At 42.8% G+C, this 19,186-nt stretch overlaps 3 protein-coding genes across 6 annotated transcripts; 2 read left to right on the top strand and 1 right to left on the bottom strand.

Moving 5' to 3' along the window:
• Nucleotides 1-1,819: 1,819 nt before the first annotated feature.
• Nucleotides 1,820-3,754, bottom strand: arf6a (ADP-ribosylation factor 6a). Of its 2 annotated transcripts, none has more exons than XM_010882241.4 (2): nucleotides 3,466-3,754; nucleotides 1,820-3,341 (listed from the first exon to the last, which is right to left on the bottom strand). In XM_010882241.4, the coding sequence occupies exon 2, from the start codon at nucleotides 2,593-2,595 to the stop codon at nucleotides 2,068-2,070; it is 528 nt and encodes a 175-aa protein (XP_010880543.1). In that variant the 5' UTR covers nucleotides 2,596-3,341; nucleotides 3,466-3,754; the 3' UTR covers nucleotides 1,820-2,067. The 2 variants fall into 2 exon arrangements, with proteins under 2 accessions (XP_010880543.1, XP_010880542.1); XM_010882240.4 differs by having other exon boundaries at nucleotides 3,506-3,754.
• Nucleotides 3,755-5,588: 1,834 nt separating this feature from the next.
• prpf39 (PRP39 pre-mRNA processing factor 39 homolog (yeast)) lies at nucleotides 5,589-14,054 on the top strand. Of its 3 annotated transcripts, none has more exons than XM_010882243.4 (15): nucleotides 5,589-5,718; nucleotides 6,740-6,888; nucleotides 7,410-7,757; nucleotides 7,971-8,096; nucleotides 8,294-8,412; nucleotides 8,933-9,100; nucleotides 9,233-9,422; nucleotides 9,930-10,037; nucleotides 10,380-10,544; nucleotides 11,039-11,165; nucleotides 11,971-12,239; nucleotides 12,367-12,551; nucleotides 12,810-12,884; nucleotides 13,172-13,274; nucleotides 13,436-14,054. In XM_010882243.4, exons 1-15 carry the CDS (start codon nucleotides 5,706-5,708, stop codon nucleotides 13,526-13,528), a joined length of 2,238 nt encoding a protein of 745 aa, XP_010880545.1. In that variant the 5' UTR covers nucleotides 5,589-5,705; the 3' UTR covers nucleotides 13,529-14,054. The 3 variants fall into 3 exon arrangements, with proteins under 3 accessions (XP_010880545.1, XP_019911798.1, XP_010880544.1); XM_020056239.3 differs by having other exon boundaries at nucleotides 7,197-7,757; nucleotides 13,439-14,054; XM_010882242.5 differs by having other exon boundaries at nucleotides 7,197-7,757.
• Nucleotides 14,055-14,580: 526 nt separating this feature from the next.
• faua (FAU ubiquitin like and ribosomal protein S30 fusion a) lies at nucleotides 14,581-18,514 on the top strand. The gene is given in 5 exon segments (NM_001304140.1): nucleotides 14,581-14,887; nucleotides 15,520-15,601; nucleotides 15,708-15,852; nucleotides 17,305-17,360; nucleotides 18,286-18,514. Coding segments are annotated over 4 exon segments (402 nt in total). The 5' UTR covers nucleotides 14,581-14,887; nucleotides 15,520-15,526; the 3' UTR covers nucleotides 18,412-18,514.
• Nucleotides 18,515-19,186: the final 672 nt, after the last annotated feature.

Raw genomic sequence — 19,186 nt, 5'->3', positions numbered from 1 at the left:
TGACTGACACATTCACCAAATGTATTATTTAAATAAATCTGTGGATCCATACATTTTTAAAAGTCAACATGCCTGGTAAAATACACTGTTTTGGAGGTCAAAGCCTTGTTCGAGTGAGCCAGTCCACAAAGTCATCTAACCTCTATTTACAGTAGACAGGTGTCTGTTTAATCCAGTCACTGTCAGTCAATTTGTGGCTATTAGAGGCTAATTAACAGTCAAACAAACTTAAGAAGTACAAGTCAATGTCAAGTTTGAAAAAGTATGAAGAAACAGATGAAAAACTTAAATTCAACAATATACATATTCTTTTTTTTTTTTTACACGGGACTAAATGTCAAAATGCACTTTAGGTTGAATACAACAGACTACAGTATTTTAATAGACTAAGCGAGTAGTGAACTGTTGAAATAGGCCTGGAAACTAAAGTCTAAGCTACCTGACAATCACTACCACGCAACCAGAGATAGCATCACTTATTCAGAGCCTGTGACTCACACCAGCAAGAGCACAACGGAAACACGCCAAACAGACATTGAATGGAGAAAAAAAAACTTGACTTGTGAACTGCAAACTCTCAAAACGCCCAAATTTCACTTCCTTTTTCGTGAAATTGAAATAGTTCAGGCGTGTACGTTACTCAGATAGTGTTGTAGGCTTCATATTGAAAACGCTCCACTTTCACAGTTATCTGGATATATTTTTTTTTATTGTTTCATCAGCATAGCAAATAGACAAAAATAACAAAACAAAAGCATTTTCTCATCTATAACTGATGAACAGAAAGTATGGTCTCGTCCAACGGCATGACAAACTGTACGGCTGATGTGAAGGGATTAAACCAGCAGGGAAGCCCCAGTTACTGGAGAGAAAAGCACCCTGGAAGTGGCGGTATGGGGGGGGGGGGGGGTTGAAAAGCAAATGCTCGCTGGGGTCCAAGAGTGAGTCAAAAAGAGTCAAGTGTGCCCTTTTTTTCCCCCACAGGAGGTCCTCTCGTTTTATGCTCACCGAGTCCCAAGTGGACAGGGTAATCCCCCCCTGTGCTGACTCATATGAAGGTGCTTTCCACCGTAGTGTCTGTTGGGGCACCTACAAATCAGAGTTTTCCCCAAAAGGCTGCCGGAACTACAAATACTCAACTGGAAAAATGGAAGCTCTTGGAAGTATAGAGGCTTAAAGAGATCAGCGGTAACAAGTTCTGACCCTGACAAACAGAACGAAAATACAACTGTATTCATCTGTGTCACAGAGTCCATATGTCCAGAGTCCTCATAGTGTCTTTTTAGAATAGCTCCCCTAGCAGACATCATGGATGCAATCACTGTTTAAAGGAATTAAGTATTAATACATCTTCCTCACTCATCTCAGCAACAATGAGTACAATCAATCAAGTGAAAACAGTACTTCTTCATAAGGTCCTTGCAGGTCCATAACGTCATACATATTCTTAAATCTTTCAAAACCATGGTGGCAGTTTAAGACCATGAGAACTGCAGCCCCCTGGTTTCCGGTTTTCCACAGATGATATGAACAGGCAACATTCTCAAAAGGAGGCATTGGCCTTTCCCATTCTTTGCGTGGAAGTTGGGTCATGAGAATACTGTATGAAAAATGAATAGAAGAAGGCTTCCTAATATATCTATAACAGAGAGACTAAAAATAGCACTCCCTAACCCTGAAAATTGCCACCCCGAAAAAAAATGTAATAAGAGGAAAAAATATTCTGCATCTATCAGAGATCTGACAATACTATGTGAAGTTGTAGCCTATTGAGTTTTTAGAATGAGAAGAGACAGCAAACAAAAAAAAGCAAGCCAAAACAATAGTATTTTTGTTTATAAAGAAAATATGGGTTATAGGGAAGTCATTATCATTATCAAAAGCAAGGAGGGGAGTATAATTAAACTTCTCATTTGTATACATTAATCATCTGAGAGGTCATGTTAATCATTTACTCTCTCAGCTTGTCATTTTTTCCCCCCACCATCTCTTGTTCATTTCACTTTTTTTTTTTTTGCTTGTTACTGAAAGTGAACAGTCCAGGATGAGCATAAGAAGTCCTGAACATTAAGACTTGTAATTTGAGGTGAGCCAGGTCAGGCCCTCGTATAGTCCATCTCCGGTGGTAGCGCAGGACGGCTGAACGTACCAATTCCTATCTCTGATCCGGGTCAGGCCCAGCTTCTCCTGGATCTCGTGTGGCTTCATGGCGTCCGGCAGGTCCTGCTTATTGGCGAAGATCAGGATGATGGCGTCTCTCATCTCCCGGTCGTTGATGATCCGGTGGAGCTCCTGGCGGGCCTCGTCGATCCGATCCCTATCTGCGCAGTCTACCACGAAGATGAGTCCCTGGGTGCCGGTGTAGTAATGCCTCCACAGGGGCCTGATCTTGTCCTGGCCCCCGACATCCCAAACATTAAACTTCACGTTTTTGTAGGTGACCGTCTCCACATTGAAACCCACTGTGGGGATTGTTGTGACCGACTGGCCTAGCTTCAGTTTGTAGAGGATGGTGGTCTTGCCAGCAGCATCAAGTCCAAGCATCAATATCCTCATCTCCTTGTTGCCAAAGATCTTTGAAAGCATTTTCCCCATTTTGTAGGCTGGGCATAAATATCTACTTCCTTAGAAGAGTGGTGAAAAAAAAATAAAGTATCTTCCCTTTGATTTCGAATAGAGCAGAAATGTTTTGTATAAAAATAAAGTTTCAGGTTTTCGTTTCTACTGCTGTGGCAGGTTGCCTGACAGCACAGGTCCACGTGACAGTCGATCAGTTGTAGGTTGACACAACTATATATAAAAAATTAAGACGGAGGCAGTTACAAAAGTTTTTTCCAGATACACTTGTGGCCAGAATCGCGACCAAACAATGGAAAAAATACCACTCTCAGAGGGGGATGCAAAGGCAAATTGAAATGTTTGACAATGGGACGTCTAGGTGAACGGAAGAGGGTGGGGAATATGAATCAAATCCACAACACTCCGATTTAAAACGTAGGGTCTATTCTACGTTTAGCGCAATGATATCCTTTAAATTCCAATTTCTTTTCCCGGTGCGTACCTTAGCGTTTTCTATAAAGCGGTAAGGAATATTAAATATAGACTAATTAAATTAGGCCCTTTCAAAAGCCCGTGCTAGTTCCGACTTCCTCCTTGTCTGCCGGTTGTCCACTTGCCCTTATTCCATTTGCCAGATTCAAAAAAACGATTTTATTCGGGAGTTCATTGTACCGGAGACAAATAAGATCACCTCCGGTCGGACATCCAGGTCTAGAATGTTCAAAGGGTCAATGATTCATTCATTCATCCGACTTTCAGCTCTTCCTCTCTCTACTCTCTCCCTGTAACACAAGAACGGTTCAGAAAAGGGAGGGGTGTCAGACAGAGCACAACTTTAATCGGCTACCCTTCAGTCTAAAGCACACTGTTCTAGGCTGAAAATAGCGCTTAATATTAAACACTTACAAAAACTGTGAGGCGTTGAAAAATTTATTAGGCAGCCTACCAGCAACTGCGGCAACCCCCTGGTCCCCAGGTTGATTCTCCCCGCTCTTGCCTCTCCCTCTCTCTACAGCCGTTCAGTCACAGGGTCGTCACTAGCTTCGGTGGCGGTGCTGTTACCGGAAAAGGTGCGGACCCAGATCACCCGCCACTTCCTCTCGATTGCTCATGCACTACGCCATTTGGCATGCGCGCACCGACTGACTCAACAGCAAACCGATCGTATGATAGTTGAAATGGACGCCATTTGGGCTCTCATTGTGGCTCCACGTTTTCGGTGTCGACACTAAATTGGTTAGTTATAGTATATATTATTTAGGAAAAGCTCTAGCTTATGTTTTTACATTTGTTGTGAATATCTGGTTCAGTGTTTTAGCCTACAAATCTAGGACCTCGCGTCACTTTCAGTGATAAGGCGGCTCACTATGACGTCGAAATTATTCACTGGATGTGAGTGAATTCAAATAATGCTCCTAAGAATATAATGATTTTGAAGCCCAAAGTTCGTATTACACAGCCACAACGTAAAATTTTTTTCCTTTCAGATACTATTTGAGGTTAGGGTTAGGTGTGATTGGTAACAGTATAGGTTAATGTTAGAGTTAGGTTTTAGATAAAAACAAACGTAGAAATAGGTGGGGTCCATGACTTTGTTACTAGAGGCTAGTGACGACCAACAGTACAGTACCATGTGTTGAGAGAAGTATTTGCAATGTCCAGACTTACAAAAAAACATCCACCTGGAAAATTGTTTTACAAATGGCACCATTAATACTGCAACAAAAGCACTAATATACTAACGCCATGCAACTACTGAGTAAGCCCAGCCATAACACAGGCTACAAATAGACAGAACTATTGATGTGAAATGTATGCGCTGGATATCTAAGGTTGGTCAGACTGAACCTTTGATTAGATTGAGTTGCTGTCAGTTGATACTTAAATCCTTATCTATAGCTATGTTTGTTCTTTAAAAGAAGGCCTTTGTTAAAATTCATGCATTCCGATCCATACTGAAATCCATCCAAAAATGTTGTAAAATACAACCAAAGTTTCCTGTTTCCTCATATATCACCCCAAATCCACTGAGATTTAGGCCTATACATCATGGAGTTGAGAAGCCAAGTTACCTGTTAAGGAAATCATCGGGAATTAATATACTAGGAATGAGAGTAGGGTTTCATTCTTGAAATAGCCTGATTTGCAGTGAGAGTTGGATTTATTTACTAAGTCTACCTCTATCATTCAGGTGTCCAGACAGTATACAATTACATACTGGATTTCTATCTAGCCAACATATTGGATGACAAGCAACACTAGATATTAACATGGGAATGGGTGCAAAAGGTTTGACTTGGTCAAAAGTTTTGTCTGAATAAACGTATGATAACATAGAAATACTGTCACCAAAGCTAATGACTAGTAGGAATATTGTACTATCATATTTATCAGTAGGCTATAAAAGAAAATGCTCACCTTTCACATAAATCAGTGACTATAGCCTATATATCTAGCTGCAGTTAGATTTATTAGAAAGTAGCCAGATATACTGTATCATGTACGTTGTTACCACTTTTGGGAACATAGCTGGCCTGATTCTCGGTTGCTATGAGAGAGCTCTATTATCTGGCCCGGGCTCACGCTGCAGGCGTGTTTTACACCGGATTAAAGTTTACTGCAATTTGTTTCTGGCTAACTCAGCTTTAAACCTAGAATTGTCCAGTCCAAGCATACTGGATCCATCTGGATATATATCCTATGGTATATAGGCCGCGTTTTTTAGCAGGACATTGGCTGCACTAGGCAGACAGTTCTAGCATGGGCATCGTTTGCATCGCAGATCGTTCTAAAAGAGTAAAACTAAAATGTAAAACATGTTTAAGACTTTCTTGGCCACTGGTTTGCGATACAAACGATACCATACCACAAAACCCATTTATTGATATAGACCGGTAAAGCAAAATTGTTTGACTTCTACTATCTTATCTCAAAGGACATGAAGAGCCATAGACCGATACACCAGGGGCAGACACAACAGAACTATTTTTTTCTATACTTAGTGGACCCGCCCCTTCTAAAACACAACGCATGCGCATCTTATGTCTGCCCTTCCGAAGCTGCTGGAGAATGCGTAGAAACGCGGCTACATTTTAGTTACCAACGTTTAAACTAACGGAAATACACATTTGTTAGAAGAAAATTTCATGGAACATACTGGTAAGTTGTCTTAAACTCTTTATTTAAAAAATAAATAACTAAATATTTATCGCGAACTTCTTAACCCTCGGTTTGCAATAATAATGTGAACTGAAGATGGTGGACCAGTTTAGCAAGCGCGAGGTAGCAGGCCCAACGCGAGGCAAGGTTGCTAGAGCTGTCGTCGTAAATAGCTAGGCTGTTGAGACTCAGCCAATTATTGGATTAAAATAGAACTGTCGACTTTACCAATGATTACAATTACACATAGTAACTCAAAGCCTTAACAACGAACGTATTATTTTTGAGTATATACTGAATGGGTACAGTAGATGGCCACTTCGATTTAATATGGTTAACATTAGCCGGCGTAGTTAGCTAGCACATTTCCGACTTGCTGCAGCACTGCAGCTAGTTCGATAGTAAGCCACAACTTTACGCAACAGTTATTGTCGTGATTGATTGATGGACGATCCCAATAGTTAAGTATTAACTACCTAATAAGTAAGTTGTTCATTGACTAGTTAACCCGCATGCGCCTATAATGAACTTACTAGCACGTAAGCTAGCTTGCGTAAATCAAGGAAGTTGGTACGCATGCTTTTACAACTCCCAGGTTAGTGTGACTGGGAGCAACTGCGATCAATGTTTAATTTTTTCGGGCCAGGCCCAGTTATAAAGGACGTGAATGGTTCAAATTACTGGAACACCAATGTCGAGAGATACATTAAATAAAAAGGCCAAATCTCGTACTCGACGTGTAATATCTGAATGTGTGGACATCACTCAGACCTAGAATTTTGGGATGGTCAACTGCTGTTGAAAATGATGGTACACCATTACTAGGTTATGGATTTCTCTACCAAATCTCCAAGCAATGTCAATATAACCTTTAGCACTTTGTCAACATTGTCTTGATCAAAGTTTCATTCCACTTCAGTTTCCTGTAACTAGCTAATCAGTCATGTCCATACTTGATATTGATCATAATGTTGATGATATTGACACGCAGTCTCTGAGCCATGTATGTTCCTCGCCTCAGACCTGCACCTCTCAGAACAGCCCATGACAGGGATGTTGGACACGGACAGCCCTGTGAGTGGGGGATCTCCTGCAATGGAAGGCAATGGAGATGGCTTCCTGCCTGACCTTCCTGTTCTAACACATGCTGCTGAATGGACCATGGACCAGGTGTGTGCGCGCATATTTTACCTTCCAGCATTGGGAAGGCGTTCATGTTGTTGTAATGACCAATCTAAAGGTTCCTATTGTCATTCTGTACAGCATAGACAATGTTACTTTGTATCCTGCAGGTATTTCTTAGTGATGGGCCCACCTTTAGCTGCTATCTTAGTCCTTGGTTATCAATCCAAAGTTAACACTGGCTGCTACTATGCGTAATCGCCGTGATCCCTTTCAATACTGGGGCCATTCAAAATATTAGGCCTTTGCCTATTTTTTAGTGGCATTTGGTGTTAATTTATTTCCCATTGGTCCAGGTTCCTCCTGATAACCTCACAACGGTTATTCATGACTCAAATTCAAACTCAGAGTCAGATCAGTCATCACCAGGGGTACTGCAGCGGGACCAACAGTCTGATCTAGGGTCAGTTGAACAGGCGGTGCAGCACTTCCAGCTAGCAAGTGCAGAGCTATTCCAGGCAGTGCACCAGGAGCAGGATGGTTCCGATGAGCAGTCCCGTTCTCCGCAGGTAGAACAACAGAATCAGATGGAGGAGTCGTCAGAAGAGAGCCAGGATGGACAGAAGAACACGGCAGAGTCTCTGATTCACGGCCAGCAGATGTCTACGGCTATTGAACAGCAACTGGAACAAGAGCCAGCCCAGCCACCAATGGTTACAGAAGATGGTAGTCCAACGAACATGGAGCTGGAAGAATTTAAGACTGAACAGGGGGAACCTGTTGAGGAACCCCCTGTCCCTCCAGAGCCTACAGAGCCTCTCTTACCTGCCGAGTTCGAGAAGCTGGCTAAAGGATGTGAAGAGAACCCAGAAGACTTTAATGGCTGGGTCTACCTTCTGCAGTATGTGGAGCAAGAGGTGAGCATGGAGATGTCTTGGGAGTTGTATGTTGGCACTACTGTATCTGCTTTCACTAGTTATCTACTGTCAAATTGAGCTGTGTTGTAAAACAATATTTAAAATCTCAATGAAACCAAACCTAGTCAAAGATATATTCTTAGACGGCTGGACTTGATTATTCTAATAATGTTGTTAGGAGGCAAGTAATAAATGTTACCCTGCCTCCCCCAGAATCATCTTGGCGCTGTGAGGGCGGCATTTGATGCATTTTTCCTGCGCTACCCTTACTGCTACGGCTACTGGAAGAAGTATGCCGACATCGAGAAGAAGCACGGCAACGCACAGGTGGCAGAGGAGGTATGTCTGGAAGGAGCTCGTCGTCCACACACCGCCTCTTAGCTTTAGATGTTGGTGTAACTACTATGCCGGTCCTGTCTTCAAAGGACTGAAAATGGTTAAGGGACATAAGCTTTGTCTGTCCCGTTGGGTCTCTGTCACTGGCATTCCACTGTTTTTATCTCATTCCCCAATTTCATTCTGTCTCCTGTCCCAAGGTGTACCGGCGGGGTGTGCAGGCCATCCCCCTCAGTGTGGACCTGTGGCTCCACTATCTGTCCTTCATCAAGGAAAACGCTGACCCTGAAGACCCAGAGACTACGTCCCGCATTAGAGCGTAAGATCTCCACGCTCCTGGGATTTTAGCCTACATTGAAATCAGTTTAGCAGTGAAGTGACTGCAAAATATCAATGCTTAGTTTAAATTGTTGATGCACTTATGTTCCCATTAGAACAACAGTTCTTTAATGGTAGTAAACTGTTTTGACTCTTCCAATATGTGCTGGGAAAGGTGTCAAGTGTTGTAAGGTAGATTAAAGATGCAACATTCCGTTTGACTAAGGGCTAGAAATGTGGCTGCTGGACAGTGATATTTTTTCAAAATCATTAAATTATAAAATAATGTGCTGTCTAATGACGTGTTTACAATATAGTTTCCTCAACCTTTCCATGGTTGTATTTTGGCTAGGTTACTTTTAAAACAAGGCAAGACATGCCTCAAAATGCTGACTGCCTCTGCAGATTGCAAGGTGAATCTGTTGTGGACAACATTTATGTCACACAACAGATGTTGGCATAACTGATTTGCCAGGTCATCCCACATTGCTAATTGTGTATTTGTGTGTTCTGTCCTGCAGTGCATATGAGCATGCTGTTCTGGCGGCCGGGACAGACTTCCGCTCTGACCGGCTTTGGGAGACCTACATCAATTGGGAGACGGAGCAAGGGAAACTGGCCAATGTCACGGCCATCTACGACCGCATCTTGGGCATCCCCACTCAGCTCTACTCACAGCACCTCCAGAGGTATGAGATCTGCTTATTCTCAATTGATGAGGATTATGATCAATGTCTTAGGGAAGACTGAACACTAAGTTTATAACCCTGTCAAACACACTAGTATTGGTAGCACTAGTAATGGACTGAATTTCTCTGCAGATTCAAAGAGCATGTGCAAAGCAACAACCCTAAACACTTCCTGTCAGAGGAGGAGTTTGTCCAGCTGAGGGTGGAGCTTGCTAAAGCCAATATAGCCCCAGTCAGTGAGGACGGAGAGGGAGAGGAAACGCCGCCAGTTGAGCCTGAGGATCTCCCAGCCGGCACTGAGGACCTCCCAGATCCTGCAAAGGTACGACTCTGCCTCCACTCTTCCAGGGTGGGTGTTGATATGCCAGGGGTTAGGAAGGAGGCCCTCGTCTCTTCATCATCCATGGACAGAAACCCATCTGTGCAGGTTTGAAGAGGTGTCTTTCCATCAGCAGCCAGGCCAATGTGTACGTGTGGGATTCATGGTGGCATCGTCCAGTCAGGGATTCGGGCTTAAAGCGGGTCAGGAATGGACGGACGGTGGGCCGGCTGGCGTAGTCGAGTGACCCCTCGTCCTCTCCAGTCCCCAGCACCATGGCTGGCCTACAGGGCAGGGTGTATACGGTACATGCCCTGCCTTGCCCCAGGTCGAACCTCCAGCAGGCCCCCCCCTGCTTGTCTCTGGCTCTCTCTCGGCCTCATGGTGATGTAAATAACCTTGGCAGCTGGACAATGCAGCGTTTGCAAATCAGTGGAGAATGAGAATGTTACGAGATCGCTTTAAAGCGACGTGAAGATGTTAACGTTGCCTGTCTTTTGTCCTGTGTAGAGGGTGACGGAGATCGAGAACATGCGCCACAGAGTGATCGAGTCACGCCAGGAGCTGTTTAACCAAAACGAGCAGGAGGTCAGCAAACGTTGGACCTTCGAGGAGGGGGTGAGTGCTGACATCAGTCTTATCTGAATATCATCCAATTATATTTAATATTGCTAAAAGGAATAGTTCACCTCAAAGTTTTCATACCTCTAAAGTGGGCTTTTGTCAAGCTGGGTCGAGAAGGAATTGGATGGTGCCACTCTTTCTCATTCATTTGGGATTGAGCCCTACAGATGTCTGCACAATAGATGGAACACGAGGTATGAAAATAAGGCTATGTTGATTTTGGGGTGAACTATCCATCTCAATTTTCCCCTTGTGTTTATAACGTTACTCTTAAACGACTGATTTAATAATGTTGCGTTTGTTTTTTGATTGCTGTATTTCTTTCTCCTCCTCTAGATAAAGCGGCCCTACTTCCACGTCAAAGCCCTGGAGAAGACCCAGCTAAGCAACTGGAAGGAATATCTGGACTTTGAGATTGAGAATGGCACTCCTGAACGCGTGGTTGTTCTGTTCGAACGTTGCCTCATCGCCTGTGCTCTCTACGAGGAATTCTGGACAAAGGTAAACCAACCTCTAACCTCTGATGTTCGCGCCCGTGCCCCTAAAAAGAAAGAGGAAAAAAATACTGACACCCCCCGCACTTTCCCCATCAACGATTTCATCACTTCCTGACAACAGTAAATCGCCCTGAACATCTCTTCTTTGCGTGTGACGTTGATCTGTTAATCACTGTATCTGTTGTATTAGGGGATGGCCAGCTTTGCCACACAAGATTTGACTCCAGCATTTGCCAACTACTACGTTGCATCTTCTCCGTCTCCCACTACCTTACAGAAACTTATCTTATTGGTTCCATGAAGGTGCTGATGGGTTTACAAAGAACATTTCTAAAAACACGATCTTGTCAATGAAGAAATTCACTGGTTGAGCGAACCGGAAACGGGTGTTTAAAAATGTTGCTGTCCCCCTTCCCTCTTGTCTTCTCTCTCCTCCCTTTTCTGTCCACCCCCCTCCCCCACCCCCCCTTTCCTCCAACCTTCTCTTTCTCTCTGAAGTACGCAAAGTATCTAGAGAGCTACAGCATTGAGGGAGTGCGACATGTGTACAAGAAGGCCTGCACCGTCCACCTGCCCAAGAAGCCCAACATCCACCTGCTATGGGCTGCCTTTGAGGAGCAGCAGGGTCAGTGATGTTTCTAGTTCTTGATTAATCGGACTGCCTTTCCTGTTTTTTTGCCGGACCGCGTAAGCGGAGCTGGAGTAGAAGAGCGAAAGTCTTTTGCTGACTGACTTACTGATTGTTAAATAGCGTAGTGGTTAGAGAAGCAGACCTGCAAACAATAGGTCCCGTGTTATGAATCTCGACACAGTTTAAACTAATTATTAGGATTTGTTCTGGATAGACAAACCTTAGCTGGGTAAGCCTATAATAAAACTGTTTATGGTTATACAGTATTGCAACTTTCTGTATTTCTCTTTTCGAAGTACGCATTCGTGCATGCTTTTTGGGGTAATATAGGCTAGATCAAAACCCTGTGGGCAGCATACGATTAGGGGTTTCCATGATTCTCTCGTCTTTTCACTTTATGAGTCAGTTGTCTTCAGTCTCGCTAGCAATTGCTAAATTCTTATGATTATTCCTAGTAAGTTAGTAGATACTAGTAAGCCTATTACTGGCTAATAAGCTGTTGAAACGGCCAGTGGCAAAAGCAATACAGTTCACACATTTTTTTGTGGTGGAGGTAAACTTAATAAGATACGTTAGTCAGTTTAACACAATGCTTAATGGTGTCTAACGACTGAGCAAAATTATGTGTTCATTTATATAGTTGTTTGACTAGCTTTGCAAGTCATTTTATAAGGCTTTCACCAGTAATTTACGAAAGTCTGTTCAAATAAGAATGAGATGTTGGTATCCAGTGTCTACCAACCCGTTTAGACTCAATCAACCCAGAGGTGGAACTGAGTTTGTGGTCAATTTGCCGCAGGGAGTATTGAGGAGGCGCGTGGGATCCTGAAGTCTCTGGAGGAGGCGGTACCATCCCTGGCCATGGTACGTCTGCGGCGGGTGAGTCTGGAGCGTCGCCACGGCAACCTGGAGGAGGCGGAGGCCCTGTTGAGGGAGGCAATGACATCGGGGAAGAACGCCAGCGAGACCTCTTTCTACGCCGTTAAGCTGGCCCGGCAACTGCTGAAGGTGCAGAGGAGCCTAACCAAGGCCCGCAAGGTCCTCCTGGAAGCCATCGACCAGGACCAGGTAGGTTCTTCGTGCTGGGTGATGTCATGGAACCACTTCAGGACCTTTGAAATCAACATGAGATGTTGAAATTAGAATGAAACGTGCTTTGAAAAAACGTTTAATCATGAAAATAATTTCTCTCCAGACGAGTCCTAAGCTGTATCTGAACCTCCTGGAGCTAGAGTACAGCGGAGACGTGCAGCAGAACGAGGCGGACATCTTGGCCTGTTTTGACCGTGCGCTTAACAGCCCGCTGCCCTTGGATTCCCGCCTCACCTTCTCTCAGCGCAAGGTGGAGTTCCTCGAGGACTTTGGCAGTGACATCAACAAGTCAGTACACCCTCAAACAATTAGTATATTTCTAATGACATGGTTAATTATAGGATTTAATATTTACATTGTAGTCACTTATCCAGAGCCACTTCCGTTTTTTTACGTCTTTTTATGCTGGCCATCAAACCAACAACCCTGGCATTGTAAGCTGCTTTCTCTACCAACTGACAGAGGGCCCCATTAGTCAGTGAAACAGTGAATTTAAGGCTTAGCTGCGGTCAGTCTCAACCATGGTTCCTTTTCCCATCCTCACAGATTGGTGGTTGCTTATGATGAACACCAGAAGCTTCAGAAAGAACATGAGTCGACAAAGAGGAAAGCAGAGAATGGGTACGATTTCAGCTTGTTCATTTCTGTTTGCTCTCGTGCTGTCACGCAGCATGTGCGCACATTTGTTTGATGCCGTTATTAAGAAAAATAGGCCCTGTCATTCAATGCCCTTAACTGTTGCAGAAATTGACACGCTACTCTACTTTTTGTCATTTTGGGTTTCTACCTTTGACTTTTATTGCAATGACCAGATCGGTAGTATGCTTTGAAACAATGTTTTAAGCGCCCAGCCTGAATTTCTTCTTTGGGTTCTCTACATATGAACCTGTTTGTTTTTGTCTCCACAGTTCCCAGGAGCCTGAGTCAAAGAGACAACGGACAGAAGACCACTCCATCTCAGGCCACATGATGCAGGGAGACAACTCCGCCTACAACTACAACTGGTACCAGGTACGTCCTACAGTAAAGGGCGAACAGTTATTGTAACTCTTCACCCGTCTCTGAATTGATGACGAATGTAATGCTATACATTTTAATAAAGTTTTCATGCCAAAGTGACTTATGTGGTTGGTTGTTGAATGCTAACTAACCCTGTTCCTGTCTTTCTCCAGCAGCAGTACAACAACTGGGGCCAGAACTCATGGGGACAGTACAACCAGTACGCCCAGCAGTACAACCAGTACTACCCCCCTCCACCCACATGATGTCTCAGACGGCCAGAGAGCCTTCTGAGAGGATTCGCAGAAGAAGCATCCTTTCTACTCAGCCCAGTTGCTTAGCTCAGCTAGACCCTGTTCTTTGATTGTTATTTGATGTCATTTGTTTCCTTTTTTTCCATTTGATTGAAACATTCACTGTCATCACCATCTCAACTTTCAGTCATTCATGGACTGGCTGCTTTTTGTGTTCTTTACGCATGTGTGTCAGTGCAAATTTCCAAATAATTTTATTTCCCGCTTAGTTGAAACAAGGCAAAGTTAATTTTGTTTTCTTTTTTTTTATTGGATGACTGATTAGTTTGGTCCCTCAATCTCTTGGGGAAACTAGTTGTTTGATACAGGTTATAGATTTGTATGGAGGTAGTGGTACCAGTGACACGCCTCCCTGAGCCTCTACACCTAAAATGCGAGATTTTAAAGATTTCAAAGTTTTGGTTTCCTGGGACAAGAAGCGAAATGTTTCTTTTTTTAATTTTTGACCTAATTTCATAATAAAGAGATTGATATTGTATTTCTTGCTTGTTTTATTATTCCTGAATGAACCCTCTTCATACAATGAACGTCAAGGCATAATTAAGGTTAACTTATGGCAGTCCATTCGTGATTTATTGGAATTGGCATGCTCTTCCTCCGTGTACCTAGTTCAATGAGAGATACATTTCGGATTTGGCCAGCACTAAACCTGGTTTTGGAGAGGTTAAGTAGGGTCTGGTATATGCTAAATATATATAGCTTATTCTTTATTCTATTTTATTATCCACTGTGAGATTATTCCTTTATAATGAAAAGTGCATTACAAATGCAATAAATTCTTATTCCTCTAATCCACAGGTGTCAAACCGGTTCCACGGAGGGCCGAGTGTCTGCAGGTTTTTGCTCTCTCCTTGTACTTGATTGGTTAATTAGGTCACTGATTGGTTAGTTTCTACCCTCACTTGGTTGTGTAGGTATGAACTAGGAACCAATGTATAGGAAAAACCAAAAACCTGCAGACACTCGGCCCTCCGTGGAACCGGTTTGACACCCCTGCTCTAATCAATCTAGCCGGAAGTTGAAACATTGAAGGCTGCGATAGTGTTATTTGTACTTCGTGTGACATACGTTTTAGTTATATGCGTATGCCCCATAGACAACCCCACCCAATTAAACAAAACGTAATAATTAGTCACAGTCTTCAATAAATCTACGTACGCTTCTGTCAAAAGCTTTTTATGCTTTGGGTGGGGAGTGTTTTACTTGAGCCAGTGCCCTGCTTCTCTACTACGTCACACATTGACACATGCGCACTGCCAACGCAGCGAAAGTCCTTTTTTGCCTAGTGTTGAACAACTAGCATCAAACCAGGTAAGGCCTGGGCAAATTATAGTACAATATTGCGTTTTAACCCCTTTAGAGATTATATATCAGATTGGAACATTGGTCATAAGAACTTAACTCATCAAGATGAAAAAGTGTTTGTTGGGTTGCCTTATTTCTGGCATTTTGTGGAGTTTTTCCGTTACCGCGTGTCCCATGTGCTAACTGGTTAGCATTATGTTAGCTTGTCCGGCTGCGTGCTTGACGCTAACTAAATAATGATACGTTGTTGTGGTAGGATAATTAAGCCTAACATTGGTTTATCGGGTTTCTGATTTGCAAACGTAATATTAACTTACTTAATTGTCTTCGCATTAAGTTAGTGCTAGCCAAATAATCACTAAAGCTAGTTATTTAACAACATTTGCTAACCAGCATTACGCTGTCTTCACAGTTACTTTGACGTAGTAGTTTGTGTCCACACATGCTTTTTTGTTAACGATTGAGTTCAAAGGTAAAAACAATGGTCTCTTAGATTTGACCGTCATAGTGTTTAATTCAATTCTAGATCGGTCATTTGGATTTTTAGAAAAGTCACATGTGGTCCAGTTATGGCACACCATTTTCCTGCCTGCTGTGTTCATACCGGAAACTTATTTCCCATTTCTTCATGTTCACAGCATAAAGATGCAGCTCTTTTTGCGTGCCCAGAACACTCACACCCTTGAGGTGACAGGCCAGGAGACCGTCAGAGATCTTAAGGTGAGAGGCTAGGATACATCAGTTCCTCTCAATATTGTCACTGATGTACAGACTAGAGTCAAAAGGTGTTTTGTCATCTATGTTTAACCACTGTGGGTTGTCTCAGGTCCATGTCCAGACTCTGGAGGGTCTCCTAGTGGAGGACCAGGTGCTGTTGCTGGGCGGCTCCCCACTGGAGGATGCTTCCTCTCTGATGGACTGTGGTATCTCCGAGCACTGCACCCTGGAGGTGGCCGGTAGACTGCTGGGAGGTCAGTACTCAAAATGGTGTATGAAGTACAGCTTGCCGCATTGGTTCACGTCCTGTGCATGATCTCCATACAACCTGATTTGACTAGAAGGCCTCCTTCCTATCACCGATTTGAGAGTATTGGATTGTTGAAAATATTGTCGCCGCTATGCATTGCTTTACCCACTCACATAAAGCTCCAGTTAAGAGAAGTATTTCCAAATATGACTTCTCAAAACCAAGGTTACTAAAATTCCACTCAAATGCATGATATTTGCAGACGACTACCTCTTTTGCTATGTTCACCAAATAGACAATACAGGGGCCATATTCACAAAACATCTTACGGCTAAACGTAGCCTAACTTGCTGATTTGGGAGTAACTCTTAAAAATGGGGGGTTTCAGTTCTAAAAAAATAAATAAAATAAAGCATTTTAGGGCTAAAACCAGCTCCTAAATCTGTAAAAGTGAGGAGTGGTCAAGTCACTAAGACCAAGTCACAAACAATCCTAAAAGGGCTGCTGCTGAAAATGTAGCTAAGCAGCGCAGACAAACTACTTCTCATCTTTCAGTAGAATATTACATTGACCAATAAATGCACTCTCCAGACCCCATATCGTCCGACAAATCATTTGATTTCCTCATGATGTTCACCAACACATGGACATAGCTTGACCACTCGGTGTAGTAGGTGCTATAAATGGGACACACAATTGCACTAATTCTTGCACCATCAAAAGATGAACACACATTTCTTTTATGAGCTGCCAGACATGTAAGAGTCTGACAATTAGCTGAACATAGCTTCACAATTCAGTATGTCATTCCTGGTTTCATGTTTAATCAGTGACACTTGACATTTTTATTTGAATAACTTTATTTCAATATGGCTACATGACACATCCTTCTACAGTATTGCTATGATGAATTCACTGACAGAGACCCCTCCCATATCACCCAATCACTGTGGGCATAGTAAGTATGCTTGTTTGTATAACACAACATCATCCATAGCAAAGGGGTTAACCCTGCCCTTTCTCTTTGCTTAAGACATCTCCCCATTCTTTAGCAGCTTTGTGAATAGGTTTTAAGAAGTAACTCTTAGCTCGGAACTGTTTAGGAGTCCTGCTAGTGGTAAGATCCAATGTTTTGTGAATACGGCCCCAGGTGTTAGTCGTTTTGCCTGTTAATTTTGGGTGCAATGGTGTCACATGGATGTCCAATAGCATTGCACCAAATCAAAGAGAAAAAGGCAGAATATTTGCAGCCTTAACTTAATACTTCTCAGGAGATGATTCAGTATTGATTACAGATGTGAGAGTGTTGACATTCTGTCTGTATGCTAATTTTGCCAGCCCTAGTGCTGTAGAGTATGTTAGCAGTTTACTCAAGGATGTTTTCTGGATGTCTATTCTCATTGGTTCCATATCTTAATGTTGACAATGTCATCACTTTCTTTGCTATCTCTACCAGGAAAGGTCCACGGCTCCCTGGCTCGTGCCGGTAAAGTGAGGGGACAGACACCCAAGGTCAGCAGATCCTTTGTCTACTTCTACATTTTTTTTAAAACTTCTACCACTTGTGAACATGTTTGACTTAGAAGTACCTGAATTGGAGGAAGTGTCTGTACGGTAAAGGTCCAAACATATCAGAGCTGGAGTTCTGCGCTTTACAGCTCCATATGAGTTTTCACTGACAGACGTTTTGAATTTTCATACCACATCGAACAAATTACCCCAGCCCTCAAGGTTGAAAGGCATCCTGACATTGGGCATTTTGGTACCTTTTCTAAATTAAGAGGACTAGCTTGCTGTAGCCAGTATATTTCTGTTGGAATGCAAATATATTTAAGGGTCTGTGTCTTTCTTTCAATGTGTAGCTAAGTGGGTCATTACGTTCCTTATAAAAATGGATGCAGTTAATACAATTCAGTTTAAATCGTATTAAGTAATGACTTACATTTCTAAATTATATTATACATCTCTTTAATGCATAATGTAGCCCATGAATAGCTAGATATACAATGGCATTCAGAGCTGTGTAGGCCCTGGATGACCCCAACACACTTATAAATGATACCATGTCTTCGCCAGTACTATTTTTGCCAGCTGGACTGACTGGGACTGTGACCTAGGGAGAAGGTGAATGTTGACACCTGACTGTAACCGATATGGATCAAGGAATATCATATTACTGAAACGATCGGTGGTTTTGAAACCTTTTTTTGGGGAACCCCAGACCTAACACATCTTAGCTGTAGCCCTGAACTAGCCAAGCAGATTCACTAATCAAGGGCTTGAGGATTAGTAGACAGGTTGAATCAGGTGTGCCCAGAAGAAGTTAAAATCCACAGACGGGTTGGGGTTTGTGTCAGGGTTTGTTTCAAACAGCATTTTGTCTTCTAAACGTAATGGTTTTCTACAGATTAATTAAAGTCACTGTCTCTTACTCCAGGTTGACAAACAGGAGAAGAAGAAGAAGAAGACTGGTCGTGCTAAGCGTCGCATCCAGTACAATAGACGCTTTGTCAACGTTGTGCCCACCTTCGGCAAGAAGAAGGGCCCCAACGCCAACTCCTAAGAACCCTGTTCCTCCTCAGGAGAATGCTTGACATTACACCCCTTTCATATCCCCTCCCTGAAAGGTTTTCCTCCTGTACAGAATAAAGATTTGGCTTGGACTGAATTGTTTGTCTGGTCTTGGATGCTTATGTTTAAGATGGTTGTTAGAATGACTTTGTTTTAAAGGATTTGTTTATTTAACTTTTTCTTCAAATCTGATATTGGAGGTTTGCAGTACTGCTTGGTTTTCAGTAGTTCTAACTGATAACTACCCATTTGATCTGTTTAGACAGGCTCCCCTGTTTTCTATTTATATATTTTTTTATTCTCCAATTTTGTCATGTTATTTTAGGCATCCAGCATGACTCAACAGATTCAGAAGAGTTTACTTTTGCAAAGCCTCCTAGGCAACTGTGAGAGAGTGCTTCAATTTCAGTAGTATTCAGTTCCTTGAACCAGAATGTAATTTGGGTCAGCGTGTGAGCAAACTTAGGCCCAATCCCAATGTCCACACTCATGGGCTTTGACTCGCGTTCTAGCTAAATCAGAGGGCTTAAGGCTACCCCACTGTCAAATAGTCATGTGCGCAAGGGCTCATCGTAGACATTTTGCCTCCTTTATGCACCATTTTCAAAAGTCCGCCTTTCTGCGGAATTGCCCACAGTTCATAGCGTTATGACGTGACACACGAGGGTTACCAGGGGGAGCCCGGATGCAAGATAAATATCCCGGCAAACTCGCTTCATAAAAGAACGGTAAACTGGATTTAAGATGGCGCAAAAACACATGAAATC

This window comes from Esox lucius, chromosome 18 (genome assembly GCF_011004845.1).
Source record: "Esox lucius isolate fEsoLuc1 chromosome 18, fEsoLuc1.pri, whole genome shotgun sequence".
NCBI classification, from domain to species: Eukaryota; Metazoa; Chordata; class Actinopteri; order Esociformes; family Esocidae; genus Esox; species Esox lucius.
Note: the sequence above shows the minus strand (reverse complement) of the source record. Positions and strands in the feature narration are given on the sequence as shown.